This window comes from Scyliorhinus canicula, chromosome 10, assembly GCF_902713615.1.
Source record: "Scyliorhinus canicula chromosome 10, sScyCan1.1, whole genome shotgun sequence".
NCBI lineage: Eukaryota > Metazoa > Chordata > Chondrichthyes > Carcharhiniformes > Scyliorhinidae > Scyliorhinus > Scyliorhinus canicula.
Window position 1 is genome coordinate 67752057 of NC_052155.1, and position 18410 is coordinate 67770466.

Sequence of the window (18410 nt, forward strand, 5' to 3'; positions counted from 1 at the left end):
AATGTAATGGTCATGTTATTTTACTGTTCTGAAGTGATGGCATTTTTAAACAATGACAGTACAGGTTAAAGCGTTTTGTTTTCATTTTGAAGTATTCTTTGCCAAAAAAGGCCTGCCAATGTACACATGACATCAGTTGTGGTTGAAAAACATAATTAAGTCACTTGTGTGCAATGCCATCAAGATGAAACCATTCATGCCTCTTAGTTTTCACCAACACAGAACATTTTTACGTAAAGACAGCTGCTCCTTGAAGCACAAAACAACTCAAGCCCAACTGGAAAAATATTAGATTACTGTCGACACAAATTGCAATGAATATGGTCTAATAGCAAATGAGTTTTGAAATTAAACTGTGCAATATTGTTGTATAAATGTTTGCCTGACATTGTTACTTTAATGTATGCATTAACGTTTTAATAATAAATGGGATAAACCACCATTAAAATAACAAATAAATATATTAAGGAGTATATTTTCCATTGGTGGAAAACACATTCAGGGCATTTGTGTATTTGCTATTTTTTAAATAAACAATTAATGTCTGGTTAAAAATAGTGCATAGATTCAAGTATTACAAGCTACCACCTCTGTGCCGGCGGGATTGGAGGCGGGAGCGGGCCCCCGGGGTCCTGGGGGGGGGGGGCGCGGGCGATCGGACCCCGGGGAGTGCCCCCACGGTGGCCTGGCCCGCGAGTGGGGGCACTCTTTTTCTTCCGCCACCGCCTCCACCATGGCGGAGGCGGAAGAGACCCCCCCTACCGCGCATGCGCCGGTGGTGACGTCAGCGGCCGCTGACGCTCCGGCACATGTGCGGACTCACGCCGGTCGGTGAAGGCCTTTCGGCTAGCTCCGACGCCGGCCGGCGTAGTGCCAAAGGCCGTTGGCGGCAGTCGGTGGAGCGGGAGCCACTCCGGCGCAGGCCTAGCCCCTAAAATTCCGCACCTTTGGGGAGGCCAGACGCCGGAGTGGTTGGCGCCACTCCGCTGTGCCGGGACCCCCCGCCCCGCCGGGTAGGGGAGAATTTCGCCCATGATGTGGAGATGCTGGCGTTGGACTGGGGTGAGCACAGTATGAAGTCTTACAACACCAGGTTAAAGTCCAACCGGTTTATTTGGAATCACTAGCTTTCAGAGCATAGCTTCTTCATCAGGTGAGTGAAAAGGTAGGTTACACAAACACAGCAGGTGTAACCTACCTATTCACTCATCTGATGAAGGAGCTACGCTCTGAAAGGTTTGTGACTCCAAATAAACGTGTTGGACTTTAAACTGGTGTTGTAAGACGTCTCACTGAAATATGAAGCAGTGGTATGTCTGAAGCTTCACAAAACTCGCAAACAAAATAGACAGGATGGTCCCACCTTCAATGCAGACCCGACGTCAAGCAAAACTGCAGAGGAGCAACTAGTTCCACATGATGGGCAAAATCTTCCCAAACATGCAGATTGTTGGCTCAGGTGAGAAGCTGTCTTTTTTCGCCGTTTTGAACAACACTCTGGGCACTTTAAAAGAAGAAGTGCAATTCACTCTGTTAGCAATGCAGACATTGGGGTTCTCCCCTCTCACCCCCAAACTGCAGACATTGGGGTTATCCCCTCTCATCCCCAAACTGCAGAAATTGGGGTTCTCCCCTCTCATCCCCAAACTGCAGACATTGGGATTCTCCCCTCTCATCCCCAAACTGCAGACATTGGGGTTCTCCCCTCTCACCCCAAACTGCAGACATTGGGGTTCTCCATTCTCACCCCAAACTGCAGACTTTGGGGTTCTCCCCTCTCACCCCCAAACTGCAGACATTGGGGTTCTCCCCTCTCATCCCCAAACTGCAGACATTGGGGTTCTCCCCTCTCACCCCCAAACTGCAGACATTGGGGTTCTCCCCTCTCAACCCCAAACTGCAGACATTGGGGTTCTCCCCTCTCATCCCAAAACTGCAGACATTGGGGTTCTCCCCTCTCACCCCAAACTGCAGACATTGGGGTTCTCCATTCTCACCCCAAACTGCAGACTTTGGGGTTCTTCCTTCTCATCCCCAAACTGAAGACATTGGGGTTCTTCCCGCTCATCCCCAAACTGCAGACATTGGGGTTCTTCCCTCTCACCCCAAACTGCAGACATTGAGGTTCTTCCCTCTCTCCCAAACTGCAGACATTGGGGTTCTTCCCTCTCACCCCCAAACTGCAGACATTGGGGTTCTTCCCTCTCACCCCCAAACTGCAGACATTGGGGTTCTTCCCTCTCATCCCCAAACTGCAGACATTGGGGTTCTCCCCTCTCATCCCCAAACCCGCAAACATTGGGGTCCTCCCCTCTCATCCCCAAACTGCAGACATTGGGGTTCTTCCCTCTCATCCCAAACTGCAGACATTGGGGTTCTCCCCTCTCACCCCAAACTGCAGACATTGGGGTTCTCTCATCTCACCCCCAAACTGCAGACATTGAGGTTCTCCCCTCTCACCCCAAACTGCAGACATTGGGGTTCTCCCCTCTCACCCCAAACTGCAGACATTGGGGTTCTCCCCTCTCATCCCCAAACTGCAGCCATTGGGGTCCTCCCCTCTCACCCCCAAACTGCAGACATTGGGGTTCTCCCCTCTCACCCCCAAACTGCAGACATTGGGGTTATCCCCTCTCATCCTCAAACTGCAGACATTGGGGTTCTCCCCTCTCATCCCCAAACTGCAGACATTGGGGTTCTCCCCTCTCATCCCCAAACTGCAGACATTGGGGTTCTCCCCTCTCATCCCCAAACCCGCAAACATTGGGGTCCTCCCCTCTCATCCCCAAACTGCAGACATTGGGGTTCTTCCCTCTCATCCCAAACTGCAGACATTGGGGTTCTCCCCTCTCACCCCAAACTGCAGACATTGGGGTTCTCTCATCTCACCCCCAAACTGCAGACATTGAGGTTCTCCCCTCTCACCCCAAACTGCAGACATTGGGGTTCTCCCCTCTCACCCCAAACTGCAGACATTGGGGTTCTCCCCTCTCATCCCCAAACTGCAGCCATTGGGGTCCTCCCCTCTCACCCCCAAACTGCAGACATTGGGGTTCTCCCCTCTCACCCCCAAACTGCAGACATTAGGGTTCTCCCCTCTCATCCCCAAACTGCAGACATTGGGGTTCTCCCCTCTCATCCCCAAACTGCAGACATTGGGGTTCTCCCCTCTTACCCCAAACCCGCAAACATTGGGGTCCTCCCCTCTCATCCCCAAACTGCAGACATTGGGGTTCTGCTCTCACCCATTGGGGTTCTTCCCTCTCACCCCCAAACCCGGAAACATTGGGGTTCTCCCCTCTCATCCCCAAACTGCAGACATTGGGGTTCTCCCCTCTCATCCCCAAACTGCAGACATTGGGGTTCTCCCCTCTCATCCCCAAACTGCAGACATTGGGGTTCTCCCCTCTCACCCCAAACCCGCAAAACATTGGGGTTCTCCCTTCTCATCCCCAAACTGCAGACATTGGGGTTCTGCTCTCACCCATTGGGGTTCTCCCCTCTCACCCCCAAACTGCAGACATTGGGCTTCTCCCCTCTTACCCCAAACCCGCAAACATTGGGGTTCTCCCCTCTCATCCCAAAACTGCAGACATTGGGGTTCTCCCCTCTCACCCCCAAACCTGGAAACATTGGGGTTCTTCCCTCTCACCCCCAAACACGGAAACATTGGGGTTCTCCCCTCTCACCCCCAAACTGCAGACATTGGGGTTCTCCCCTCTCACCCCCAAACTGCAGACATTGGGGTTCTCCCCTCTCACCCCCAAACTGCAGACATTGGGGTTCTTCCCTCTCATCCCCAAACTGCAGACATTGATGTTCTCTCCTCTCATCCCCAAACTGCAGACATTGGGGTTCTCCCCGCTCACCCCAAACTGCAGACATTGAGGTTCTCCCCTCTCACCCCCAAACTGCAGACATTGGGGTTCTTCCCTCTCACCCCCAAACTGCAGACATTGGGGTTCTCCCCTCTCACCCCCAAACCCGGAAACATTGGGGTTCTCCCCTCTCATCCCAAACTGCAGACATTGGGATTCTCCCCTCTCATCCCCAAACTGCCGACATTGGGGTCCTCCCCTCTCACCCCAAACCCGCAAACATTGGGGTTCTCCCCTCTCAACCCAAAACCAGAGGCATTGGGATTCTGGTCTCTCATCCCCAAACTCACAGACATTGGGGTTCTCCCCTCTCACCCCAAACCCGCAAAACATTGGGGTTCTCCCTTCACATCCCCAAACTGCAGACATTGGGGTTCTGCTCTACACCCATTGTGGTTCTCCCCTCTCACCCCCAAACTGCAGACATTGGGCTTCTCCCCTCTTACCCCAAACCCGCAAACATTGGGGTTCTCCCCTCTCATCCCAAAACTGCAGACATTGGGGTTCTCCCCTCTCACCCCCAAACCTGGAAACATTGGGGTTCTTCCCTCTCACCCCCAAACACGGAAACATTGGGGTTCTCCCCTCTCACCCCCAAACTGCAGACATTGGGGTTCTCCCCTCTCACCCCAAACCCGCAAAACATTGGGGTTCTCCCTTCTCATCCCCAAACTGCAGACATTGGGGTTCTGCTCTACACCCATTGTGGTTCTCCCCTCTCACCCCCAAACTGCAGACATTGGGCTTCTCCCCTCTTAGACCAAACCCGCAAACATTGGTGTTCTCCCCTCTCATCCCAAAACTGCAGACATTGGGGTTCTCCCCTCTCACCCCCAAACTGCAGACATTGGGATTCTCCCATCTCATCCCCAAACTGCAGACATTGGGGTTCTCCCCTCTCACCCCCAAACTGCAGACATTGAGGTCCTCCCCTCTCACCCCAAACCCGCAAACATTGGGGTTCTCCCCTCTCAACCCAAAACCAGAGGCATTGGTATTCTGGTCTCTCATCCCCAAACTCACAGACATTGGGGTTCTCCCCTCTCACCCCAAACCCGCAACACATTGGGGTTCTCCCTTCTCATCCCCAAACTGCAGACATTGGGGTTCTGCTCTCACCCATTGTGGTTCTCCCCTCTCACCCCCAAACTGCAGACATTGGGCTTCTCCCCTCTTAGACCAAACCCGCAAACATTGGTGTTCTCCCCTCTCATCCCAAAACTGCAGACATTGGGGTTCTCCCCTCTCACCCCCAAACTGCAGACATTGGGATTCTCCCATCTCATCCCCAAACTGCAGACATTGGGGTTCTCCCCTCTCACCCCCAAACTGCAGACATTGAGGTCCTCCCCTCTCACCCCAAACCCGCAAACATTGGGGTTCTCCCCTCTCAACCCAAAACCAGAGGCATTGGTATTCTGGTCTCTCATCCCCAAACTCACAGACATTGGGGTTCTCCCCTCTCACCCCAAACCCGCAACACATTGGGGTTCTCCCTTCTCATCCCCAAACTGCAGACATTGGGGTTCTGCTCTCACCCATTGTGGTTCTCCCCTCTCACCCCCAAACTGCAGACATTGGGCTTCTCCCCTCTTAGACCAAACCCGCAAACATTGGTGTTCTCCCCTCTCATCCCAAAACTGCAGACATTGGGGTTCTCCCCTCTCACCCCCAAACCTGGAAACATTGGGGTTCTTCCCTCTCACCCCCGAACCCGGAAACATTGGGGTTCTCCCCTCTCACCCCCAAACTGCAGACATTGGGGTTCTCCCCTCTCATCCCCAAACTGCAGACATTGGGGTTCTCCCCTCTCACCCCAAACTGCAGACATTGGGGTTCTCTCCTCTCACCCCAAACCCGCAAACATTGGGGTTCTCCCCTCTCATCCCCAAACTGCAGACATTGGGGTTCTCCCCTCTCATCCCCAAACTGCAGACATTGGGGTTCTCCCCTCTCACCCTCAAACTGCAGACATTGGGGTTCTCCCCTCTCATCCCCAAACTGCAGACATGGGGTTCTCCCCTCTCACCCCCAAACTGCAGACATTGGGGTTCTCCCCTCTCATCCCCAAACTGCAGACATTGGGGTTCTGCTCTCACCCATTGGGGTTCTCCCCTCTCATCCCCAAACTGGAGACATTGGGGTTCTCCCCTCTCACCCCCAAACTGCAGACATTGGGGTTCTCCCCTCTCACCCCCAAACTGCAGACACTGGGGTTCTCCCCTCTCACCCCCAAACTGCAGACATTGGGGTTCTCCCCTCTCACCCCCAAACCCGGAAACATTGGGGTTCTCCCCTCTTACCCCAAACCCGCAAACATTGGGGTCCTCCCCTCTCATCCCCAAACTGCAGACATTGGGGTTCTGCTCTCACCCATTGGGGTTCTTCCCTCTCACCCCCAAACCCGGAAACATTGGGGTTCTCCCCTCTCATCCCCAAACTGCAGACATTGGGGTTCTCCCCTCTCATCCCCAAACTGCAGACATTGGGGTTCTCCCCTCTCATCCCCAAACTGCAGACATTGGGGTTCTCCCCTCTCACCCCAAACCCGCAAAACATTGGGGTTCTCCCTTCTCATCCCCAAACTGCAGACATTGGGGTTCTGCTCTCACCCATTGGGGTTCTCCCCTCTCACCCCCAAACTGCAGACATTGGGCTTCTCCCCTCTTACCCCAAACCCGCAAACATTGGGGTTCTCCCCTCTCATCCCAAAACTGCAGACATTGGGGTTCTCCCCTCTCACCCCCAAACCTGGAAACATTGGGGTTCTTCCCTCTCACCCCCAAACACGGAAACATTAGGGTTCTCCCCTCTCACCCCCAAACTGCAGACATTGGGGTTCTCCCCTCTCACCCCCAAACTGCAGACATTGGGGTTCTCCCCTCTCACCCCCAAACTGCAGACATTGGGGTTCTTCCCTCTCATCCCCAAACTGCAGACATTGATGTTCTCTCCTCTCATCCCCAAACTGCAGACATTGGGGTTCTCCCCGCTCACCCCAAACTGCAGACATTGAGGTTCTCCCCTCTCACCCCCAAACTGCAGACATTGGGGTTCTTCCCTCTCACCCCCAAACTGCAGACATTGGGGTTCTCCCCTCTCATCCCCAAACTGCAGACATTGGGGTTCTCCCCTCTCACCCCCAAACTGCAGACATTGGGCTTCTCCCCTCTTAGACCAAACCCGCAAACATTGGTGTTCTCCCCTCTCATCCCAAAACTGCAGACATTGGGGTTCTCCCCTCTCACCCCCAAACCTGGAAACATTGGGGTTCTTCCCTCTCACCCCCGAACCCGGAAACATTGGGGTTCTCCCCTCTCACCCCCAAACTGCAGACATTGGGGTTCTCCCCTCTCATCCCCAAACTGCAGACATTGGGGTTCTCCCCTCTCACCCCAAACTGCAGACATTGGGGTTCTCTCCTCTCACCCCAAACCCGCAAACATTGGGGTTCTCCCCTCTCATCCCCAAACTGCAGACATTGGGGTTCTCCCCTCTCATCCCCAAACTGCAGACATTGGGGTTCTCCCCTCTCACCCTCAAACTGCAGACATTGGGGTTCTCCCCTCTCATCCCCAAACTGCAGACATGGGGTTCTCCCCTCTCACCCCCAAACTGCAGACATTGGGGTTCTCCCCTCTCATCCCCAAACTGCAGACATTGGGGTTCTGCTCTCACCCATTGGGGTTCTCCCCTCTCATCCCCAAACTGGAGACATTGGGGTTCTCCCCTCTCACCCCCAAACTGCAGACATTGGGGTTCTCCCCTCTCACCCCCAAACTGCAGACACTGGGGTTCTCCCCTCTCACCCCCAAACTGCAGACATTGGGGTTCTCCCCTCTCACCCCCAAACCCGGAAACAGTGGGGTTCTCCCCTCTTACCCCAAACCCGCAAACATTGGGGTCCTCCCCTCTCATCCCCAAACTGCAGACATTGGGGTTCTGCTCTCACCCATTGGGGTTCTTCCCTCTCACCCCCAAACCTGGAAACATTGGGGTTCTCCCCTCTCATCCCCAAACTGCAGACATTGGGGTTCTCCCCTCTCATCCCCAAACTGCAGACATTGGGGTTCTCCCCTCTCATCCCCAAACTGCAGACATTGGGGTTCTCCCCTCTCACCCCAAACCCGCAAAACATTGGGGTTCTCCCTTCTCATCCCCAAACTGCAGACATTGGGGTTCTGCTCTCACCCATTGGGATTCTCCCCTCTCACCCCCAAACTGCAGACATTGGGCTTCTCCCCTCTTACCCCAAACCCGCAAACATTGGGGTTCTCCCCTCTCATCCCAAAACTGCAGACATTGGGGTTCTCCCCTCTCACCCCCAAACCTGGAAACATTGGGGTTCTTCCCTCTCACCCCCAAACACGGAAACATTGGGGTTCTCCCCTCTCACCCCCAAACTGCAGACATTGGGGTTCTCCCCTCTCACCCCCAAACTGCAGACATTGGGGTTCTCCCCTCTCATCCCCAAACTGCAGACATTGGGGTTCTTCCCTCTCATCCCCAAACTGCAGACATTGATGTTCTCTCCTCTCATCCCCAAACTGCAGACATTGGGGTTCTCCCCGCTCACCCCAAACTGCAGACATTGAGGTTCTCCCCTCTCACCCCCAAACTGCAGACATTGGGGTTCTTCCCTCTCACCCCCAAACTGCAGACATTGGGGTTCTCCCCTCTCACCCCCAAACCCGGAAACATTGGGGTTCTCCCCTCTCATCCCAAACTGCAGACATTGGGATTCTCCCCTCTCATCCCCAAACTGCCGACATTGGGGTCCTCCCCTCTCACCCCAAACCCGCAAACATTGGGGTTCTCCCCTCTCAACCCAAAACCAGAGGCATTGGGATTCTGGTCTCTCATCCCCAAACTCACAGACATTGGGGTTCTCCCCTCTCACCCCAAACCCGCAAAACATTGGGGTTCTCCCTTCTCATCCCCAAACTGCAGACATTGGGGTTCTGCTCTACACCCATTGTGGTTCTCCCCTCTCACCCCCAAACTGCAGACATTGGGCTTCTCCCCTCTTAGACCAAACCCGCAAACATTGGTGTTCTCCCCTCTCATCCCAAAACTGCAGACATTGGGGTTCTCCCCTCTCACCCCCAAACTGCAGACATTGGGATTCTCCCCTCTCACCCCAAACTGCAGACATTGGGGTTCTCTCCTCTCACCCCAAACCCGCAAACATTGGGGTTCTCCCCTCTCATCCCCAAACTGCAGACATTGGGGTTCTCCCCTCTCATCCCCAAACTGCAGACATTGGGGTTCTCCCCTCTCACCCTCAAACTGCAGACATTGGGGTTCTCCTCTCTCATCCCCAAACTGCAGACATGGGGTTCTCCCCTCTCACCCCCAAACTGCAGACATTGGGGTTCTCCCCTCTCATCCCCAAACTGCAGACATTGGGGTTCTGCTCTCACCCATTGGGGTTCTCCCCTCTCATCCCCAAACTGGAGACATTGGGGTTCTCCCCTCTCACCCCCAAACTGCAGACATTGGGGTTCTCCCCTCTCACCCCCAAACTGCAGACACTGGGGTTCTCCCCTCTCACCCCCAAACTGCAGACATTGGGGTTCTCCCCTCTCACCCCCAAACCCGGAAACATTGGGGTTCTCCCCTCTCATCCCAAACTGCAGACATTGGGGTTCTCCCCTCTCATCCCAAAACTGCAGACATTGGGATTCTCCCCTCTCATCCCCAAACTGCAGACATTGGGGTTCTCCCCTCTCACCCCCAAACTGCAGACATTGAGGTCCTCCCCCCTCACCCCAAACCCGCAAACATTGGGGTTCTCCCCTCTCAACCCAAAACCAGAGGCATTGGTATTCTGGTCTCTCATCCCCAAACTCACAGACATTGGGGTTCTCCCCTCTCACCCCAAACCCTCAAAACATTGGGGTTCTCCCTTCTCATCCCCAAACTGCAGACATTGGGGTTCTGCTCTCACCCATTGTGGTTCTCCCCTCTCACCCCCAAACTGCAGACATTGGGCTTCTCCCCTCTTAGACCAAACCCGCAAACATTGGTGTTCTCCCCTCTCATCCCAAAACTGCAGACATTGGGGTTCTCCCCTCTCACCCCCAAACCTGGAAACATTGGGGTTCTTCCCTCTCACCCCCGAACCCGGAAACATTGGGGTTCTCCCCTCTCACCCCCAAACTGCAGACATTGGGGTTCTCCCCTCTCATCCCCAAACTGCAGACATTGGGGTTCTCCCCTCTCACCCCAAACTGCAGACATTGGGGTTCTCTCCTCTCACCCCAAACCCGCAAACATTGGGGTTCTCCCCTCTCATCCCCAAACTGCAGACATTGGGGTTCTCCCCTCTCACCCTCAAACTGCAGACATTGGGGTTCTCCCCTCTCATCCCCAAACTGCAGACATTGGGGTTCTCCCCTCTCATCCCCAAACTGCAGACATTGGGGTTCTCCCCTCTCATCCCCAAACTGCAGACATTGGGGTTCTGCTCTCACCCATTGGGGTTCTCCCCTCTCATCCCCAAACTGGAGACATTGGGGTTCTCCCCTCTCACCCCCAAACTGCAGACATTGGGGTTCTCCCCTCTCACCCCCAAACTGCAGACACTGGGGTTCTCCCCTCTCATCCCCAAACCCGCAAACATTGGGGTTCTCCCCTCTCACCCCCAAACTGCAGACATTGCGGTTCTCCCCTCTCACCCCCAAACCCGGAAACATTGGGGTTCTCCCCTCTCATCCCAAACTGCAGACATTGGGGTTCTCCCCTCTCATCCCAAAACTGCAGACATTGGGGTTCTCCCCTCTCATCCCCAAACTGCAGACATTGGGGTTCTGCTCTCACCCATTGGGGTTCTCCCCTCTCATCCCCAAACTGGAGACATTGGGGTTCTCCCCTCTCACCCCCAAACTGCAGACATTGGGGTTCTCCCCTCTCACCCCCAAACTGCAGACACTGGGGTTCTCCCCTCTCACCCCCAAACTGCAGACATTGGGGTTCTCCCCTCTCACCCCCAAACCCGGAAACATTGGGGTTCTCCCCTCTCATCCCAAACTGCAGACATTGGGGTTCTCCCCTCTCATCCCAAAACTGCAGACATTGGGATTCTCCCCTCTCATCCCCAAACTGCAGACATTGGGGTTCTCCCCTTTCACCCCCAAACTGCAGACATTGAGGTTCTCCCCTCTCACCCCAAACCCGCAAACATTGGGGTTCTCCCCTCTCAACCCAAAACCAGAGGCATTGGGATTCTGGTCTCTCATCCCCAAACTCACAGGCATTAGGGTTCTTCCCTCTCCCCCCCCCCCCCCCATGTCTCAGGCATTGGGATTCTTCCCTCTCACCCTCAAACTCACAAGTATTGGGGTTCTGTTCTCATCCCCAAACCCACAGGCATTGGGCTTCTTCCCTCTTCCCCCTCCCCCCCCCCCATGTCTCAGGCATTGGGGTTCTTCCCTCTCATCCCCAAACCCGCCGGCATTGGGGTCTCCCCTCTCATACCCAAACCCGCAGCCATTGCGCTTCTCCCCTCTCACCCCCAAACCCGCTGGCATCGGGGTTTTCTCCTCCTACCCCCAAACCCGCCGGCATCGGGGTTCAATCCTCTCACCCCCAAACCCGCCGGCATCGGGGTTCTGCCCTCTCACCCCCAAACCCGCCGGCATCGGGGTTCTGCCCTCTCACCCCCAAACCCGCCGGCATCGTGGTTCTGCCCTCTCACCCCCAAACCCGCAAGCATTGGGGTTCTCCCCTCTCCACTCGCTCTAAGGCATCCAAGCTGTCCCCACTTCCCCCCCTCCCCCCAACCATGCATAAGGGGAACTACCCCAATTGGGCTCCCCAGAGGGCCTGACCGTAGGAGTGCCAACCTGTCACTTCCAGTGACATTGCCAGGCCGCCACTGCCAGGTTGGCACTGTCATGATTCCAGGGGACACTGCCAGGGCTTTTTGGTCATGTTCCTCACCACCATAGGGCATACTGACTTTCGCGCCCCTGGCTAGGTGTGATAATAAGGCATGGGCAGACGTTATGGTGTCAAGGTCAGTAGGTAGATGTTAATTTATTAAAATATATGGCAATCAGGTTCATGCCCCTGAACATGTCACCAATAGGGAGTTGGGAAAGATCTCAAACTAAAATTTTGCCGACGTGAATCCCATTTTTGGCTGCTCGCGACATTTATTGGATTTGCACCCAAAAGTTACCTTTTAATTAGCTTAAGTCAAATGAAATTAGATGTACTGGTGATGAATCCAAAAATCTACAGCTGCACATATATTTAACTAGAAATTAAATATATAAAGCTCAGCAAAATATGTACAGACCACACAATAAGGTCGATCTGTACAAAGCCTAATATTGTCCCCTGGCAATGCCAAAGTGTCCAGGTGGCAGGAGGAGCGCTAGGGTCCTGTCTCCGACCACCCAGGGATCTCTAATGCCTGCGAGATTCACTGAGGTGCCGTCAGGCCTAGTCCACAATGGTGGAAACCAGTGTTAAATGGCACCCGGTCAAGGTCCCAGAGGCACAGCCGCTGACTCCGAGGTGCCGGGTGAAAGCAGCGTCCGGGTATTTAAATGAGTTGAATGCTGATCCAGATCATGCCGGGCAGAGCGAGTTGGGTGACTCATGATCGGCCTGGCACCTGACATGGAGCCCAATTTGGGGCTCTCACTGATTCACTTGTTGCGCTCAGCTCTGCGCTGGGCGCAATGCCATGGCTGAATCATGATCTAAAAATGAAAAAAAAAATCGGCGAGTGACAAAGCAACAGTACAATTACCTTGTAATAGCTTGAGGAACTGTCACAATTTTGTGAGTGACACTAATTTAAGAGGTCACCAGAAATGTTTTGTTTCTAGCATGCTGCTCTACAGAAGCAATATATCAGCATATCAGACAAATGTCTTGGTACCACAATGTCAAACTGAAAACGTCTAACATTTCTTGTGCCCATTCAAATTGTTTCCTTACTTCTCTCCTGAAGCTGATGATTCATATTCAAAAAACGGATCCATGATTGTCAGCTAGACTCTGGGACCTCATTGAACTGGTAATTATTCCTGTACTAGAGAAATTAGCAATTAGCTTTTTGACTGAGCACTGCATCTAAATCCATCTGGCACTTTCTAAAAGGACTTATTGGATCAGAATTGGGAAATTGGGTTGGTTTTGACTTTCCTCTAATTAGCATTTTTGAGGCCAGCTACCTCAACACTGGTCAGAGATCAAATCTGGATCTAGTTTAAGAACCCCAAATTTTGTTTTAATTATACAGGCACTATCAAATTACTGAATTCCTCAGATTTTAATTTAAAAAGAGTAGATTTTCCTTGATTACCTTTTTTACCTTGCTTACAAGGATTGACACCCTTCATTAATCTATATGATTGCTAACTCATAATAATTGTACTTTAAAAACAGAGTTTGTCTCTGAACAGAATCAGATGAGTGGAGGATGAAGTAGGTGGCAGTACTCTGACCCCAGAGAGTGAAACCTATTCACTTTTCCTGCTTCTCCTAGCACACAAGAAATGCACACAGAATTATAAAATAACTTCTTCTTGGTCTACTGTACAATCCACTGTTTTTCTCCAGGTTTCGCTGCCGGCTTTGGCATTGTGCACGCCTCCTGATTTCTGGACTGAAAATTGCACAATGAGATAATCAACGACAAAATCAACATTAACATGTTGAATAGGAATCCACTGGCCTGGGACAGCTAGTTAGCCCACCCATGCCTGGATTCTGCTTGGTTAAAATGGGTGGCGGGAATGGTCATGTCATAGAGTCATAGGTGATCTAGCCTCGTAAGCAATGGGTGAAAAACCTGTAATGGCCACTAAATCTTGCAGAGTGCTGTTAAATCAGGGAAGAAAAGGTGTCTGTGAAACAGTGAGTTTCAAACAGATTTTCTTGTCTGATCCAACAGTCTGTGCAATTTGGGGAAAATTTCCCCCATAGAATGTTACAATGCAGAAAGAGGCCCTTTGGCCCATCATGTCTGCGCTAGGCATCAAGAACCTATCTATTCTAATCCAAATTTCCAGCACTTGGTCCATGGAATGAATCCCCATGAACATCGGGACCGTCCCATGGATGTCAGAACCTCATCAGCCTCACCAGCACGGACAGTAACCCAGAGCCAGGATCGAACCTGGGACCTGGGCGCCGTGAGGCAGCAGTGCTAACCCACTGCGCCATCGTGCTGCCCTGCAATTGCTCTTCTAAATGTTTCTTAAATGTTGCAAGGGTTCCCGCGCCTACTACTCTTTTAGACAGTAAGTTCCAGATTCCCACCACCTACTAGGAAGGTGGTGCAATAAACCCCGTGCTCCTACCCCACCTCAGTTTTCGTAACCTTATATCTTGTTACTGCCATGCATGGGTTAAAAGCAGTCTTAAATCTTCACCTGTACTGCAAGCAAATGCTGGGGTAACAGTGTGTTACTTACTATCTTGCAGTAAAACATTATTTTAAGAGGCATGAAAAATTGACACGCACAGTGAATTTGTATCAGGGGCTGGATTCTCCGGTCCCACGGCCATGTTTTTCTCGGTGACACATCGTTTGCTGGCGGCTGGGTTCTACACTCCCGCCGCTTGTCAATGGGATTTTCCATTGAAGCCACCCCACATTGCTGGGAAACTCACCGGCGGGGGTGCGCTGCAGATGGGAAAAGTGAATCGCAATGGCCGGAGAATTCCCGCTCAGATCCAAATCAGTAAAATGGTTTAATCACACTGAGCTTTCAACTGGAGTGGTTCAATTAATATTATTTGTTTAAATCTCTGGTTTATCATTGCTGTTTCACCCAATGTACAGAGAGGAAATACCTCATTCTCCACATCCGGGCCAAATACTCTTAAGATTCAAGTAAAGAAAATAATTTTGCATATTTTTTTCTCTGTATTCTGCGAAAGGTATTGGTTGATTGTTGCACTCTCGATAAGGTATATTCTCTGAGATCAGCATGATCGGTTAATTCTTTGTTTAATTTCAAAATATTTGGCAAATATATATGTACAAAAATTTTCTCAGTTGAAAAAGACCCCTAAAAATCTCAGATGGAGTAGTTTAACCTTTCAACATGATTTAAATATTTGTAGCTCTGATGGGAGTCATTTGATATTATTGACTGACCAGACTCCACTTTAATAAAAAGTTATTCATGTCATCTATCCGTGTCCATATTCGTCATTTTCATAAATTCAATGAGCATGCAAATCTCAGAGTGATAGGGTTTATGGTCTGTCTGTCCACCTTCCTTACTCATAGATACTTATGTCTTCACATACTCAAAAGATTGTGGGCAGTAACATATTCAAGCAATTTACTTCATGTCCTCCTGATTATAATGTATAATATTTAGATCATATTTCCCTATTTGGTGCAAACATTTCACTCAGCAGATACAAATCAATTTTATCACCTACATTTTGCAGGTGATATACTTAAATACATTCAACATAAAAAGCTGAAACCTATTATTACAAAAAGAAAATATCTGTGTTTATGCCAATGAATAAGAAATACGTCATAAATTAGACATTTTGGGATGCCACCTTTGTAAGAAAATTTGTCCTGATTTTTGCCACCGCTTTTGTCAGGAACGGTGCGGTGATGCACTCAAAGTTAAAGAGTAGAACTTACTCTTTGGTCTCTTTGCCATTCTACTCACTGCCATTTTGATTTGGGGACTGCAGGTAGGCAGCCAAAGATCCCTCCAGAGACAGTTGGAATAATCATTATAAAATAATTCAGGGTGCCATGCTGTCAATATTACTGTCTAGTTTCAAGTACCATTGGGGGTGGGGTGGGGGTGGGGGGGGGGGGGGGGGGGGGGGCCTTTCATATACTCTCTTTAATGGTACATTAAAGTGCGCCATTCCAAAAATGAGGAGGTAGGTTTTAATGGCATTAATGCTCCTTTAGACCCCACAAAAAATATCCCATCTGACTCACAATTCTCTCGTTCCCCCTCCCTCCATTAAATTAACAACTCTGAAGACGAGCCATCAGTTTTCTCAACAATGGAATGCGCAGGTAGCTCATGAAACTTTGGAAATTAGCTGACCAACAGCATGCATCAGGCCTCTGACTGTTTTCATCGTATGGGTAACTGGCTTGCTTCGCCTGCTTCGTGTCTGCTAAAAGGGCTTGCATTTAAATTGGTTCCTCTAATTCTTCCAATGAACTGAATGTCAGAAATGATAAAAATAGTTTTGAATTTTACGTCTCATGGCATAAACATGTACATCAATCTTTAAGATGACACTAATTAAACAGAGATTCTAAAACCCTGACAAACCTATTTACTTTGATGTGAGAGTGAATTTTAGCTGCAGTGTTGTGACTAAATGAGTTGTTTGTGCATTATTTAGGCTATTTTAAATGGTGAACTAACCAATATAAATCTAGATGATTCAATAATTTGTTTGCATGAAGATCAGTTTAATTAGCTATAAGATCCTTGAGTGACAATCCAGTGATTACTAATGCTCAATATGTTGCTGGTACCATAGGTTAAACTCCCGGATTTCCTTCTCTTGTAAACGACGTGACTTGCTAGAACGACTTGACTTGGTAGATTGCGCCGACTTAGAGCTTTGACAGCGGGAAGATGTCCTCCTCATCAAGTTCTGAGAGATTGACCGATGGAGGTTTTTCATAGATGACGAAGCTGCCATTGTCACAACCCATGGATGTTTCAAAGCTTGTGCAGCTGCCATTCTCTCATTAGGGTCCAGTGTGATTAGCCTATCAATGAAGTCCTTGGCAAGGTTAGAAACATTTGGCCATGGCTGTAAGGAGAGTAGAATGTAAAGAAAGATTACTATTAATGCAGAATGTGATGCAAGATAACAATTAATTCATTAAATATAAAAAATAACCAAAACATCTATAGCAATGGCATTTCTTCCTACCCTTGCTCGTTACCCTGGAATTTGTCAAATAATCAATCCTTGACCTCCTCCTCTTCCTTCCTGCATGTCACCCTTTAATAACATAATTGCAGACAGGTACACCATTGGCACTCAAATCAATCGCCACTCATAAAAATGTAAATCTTTCTTTTGTTCTTTTTATACCTCCTCATTCCTCCGCTCCATCTGTTATGTCAGACTGCCATCAAGACTTGGATGTGCTGGAAGTTCTGTGTTCTCATCACCAACTTCATTCCCCTTTTTAACTTTTGGGCTCAGCCTTGAACCCCATGTTTTCTTTATCAAAAAAGGCTATTTCCATAAAAGCAAAATACTGCAAATGCCGAGAATCTGAAATAAAAACAGTAAATGCTGGAAAAACTCAACAGGTCTAGCAGCATCTGTGGAGAGAGAAACAGAGTTAATGTTTTGAGTCTCTATTGCAAGATAAACCATACAGGCTCAAAACATTAACTCTGTTTCTCTCTCCACAGATGCTACTAGACCTGCTGAGTTTTTTCCAGAATTTTCTGTGTTTTTTATTCCACTTACTTCCACCTCAGTAACATAGCTCAACCATGCCCTCATGTCAACCCATCTGCTGCTGAAATGTTGTAACATGCTGTTAAGTGACTTTCTATACTCTTGAGGGTTCTACCATTCACTGTATACTCCCTACCTGCATTAGACCTTCCAAAATGCATTACCTCACATTTGTCTGGATTAATCTCCATCTGCCATCTCTCCTCCCAAGTCTCCAAAATATCTCAATCCTGCTGTATCCTCTGACAGTCCTCATCGCTATCCGCAATTCCACCAACCTTTGTGTCGTCTGCAAACTTACCAATCAGACCAGTTTAATTTTCCTCCAAATCATTTATATATACTACAAACAGCAAAGGTCCCAGCACTGATCCCTGTGGAACACCACTAGTCATAGCCCTCCAATTAGAAAAGCACCCTTCCATTGCTACTCTCTGCCTTCTATGACCTAGCCAGTTCTGTATCCACCTTGCCAGCTCACCCCTGATCCCGTGTGACTTCACGTTTTGTACCAGTCTACCATGAGGGACCTTGTCAAAGGCCTTACTGAAGTCCATATAGACAACATCCACTGCCCTACCTGCATCAATCATCTTTGTGACCTCTTAGGAAAACTCTATCAAGTTAGTGAGACACGACCTCCCCTTCACAAAACCATGCTGCCTCTCACTAATACGTCCATTTGCTTCCAAATGGGAGTAGATCCTGTCTCGAAGAATTCTCTCCAATAATTTCCCTACCACTGATGTTAGGCTCACCGGCCTGTAGTTCCCTGGATTATCCTTGCTTCCCTTCTTAAATAAAGGAACAACATTGGCTATTCTCCAGTCCTCTGGGACATCACCTGAAGACAGTGAGGATCCAAAGATTTTTGTCAAGGCCTCAGCAATTTCCTCTCTAGCTTCCTTCAGTATTCTGGCGGAGATCCCATCAGGCCCTGGGGACTTATCTATCTTAATATTTTTCAAGACGCCCAACACCTCGTCTTTTTGGATCTCAATGTGATCCAGGCTATCTACACACCCTTCTCCAGACTCAACATCCACCAATTCCTTCTCTTTGGTGAATACTGATGCAAAG

The 18410-nt window shown here is 50.2% G+C and overlaps 1 protein-coding gene across 4 annotated transcripts in view; it reads right to left on the bottom strand.

Moving 5' to 3' along the window:
* LOC119972436 (serine/threonine-protein kinase H1-like) overlaps positions 1–18410 on the bottom strand; it is a 163893-nt gene that overhangs the window by 78038 nt on the left and 67445 nt on the right. Inside the window, exon 3 of one of the 4 annotated variants that reach the window (XM_038809127.1) lies at positions 15792–16664. The exons of 2 other annotated variants lie outside the window; for them this stretch is intronic. In XM_038809127.1, coding sequence (XP_038665055.1) covers positions 16356–16664 — 309 coding nt within the window. In that variant the 3' untranslated portion in view covers positions 15792–16355. Of the gene's footprint in view, positions 1–15791; positions 16665–18410 lie in introns of those variants that run through there. One more of the 4 variants, XM_038809130.1, reaches the window with a different exon arrangement.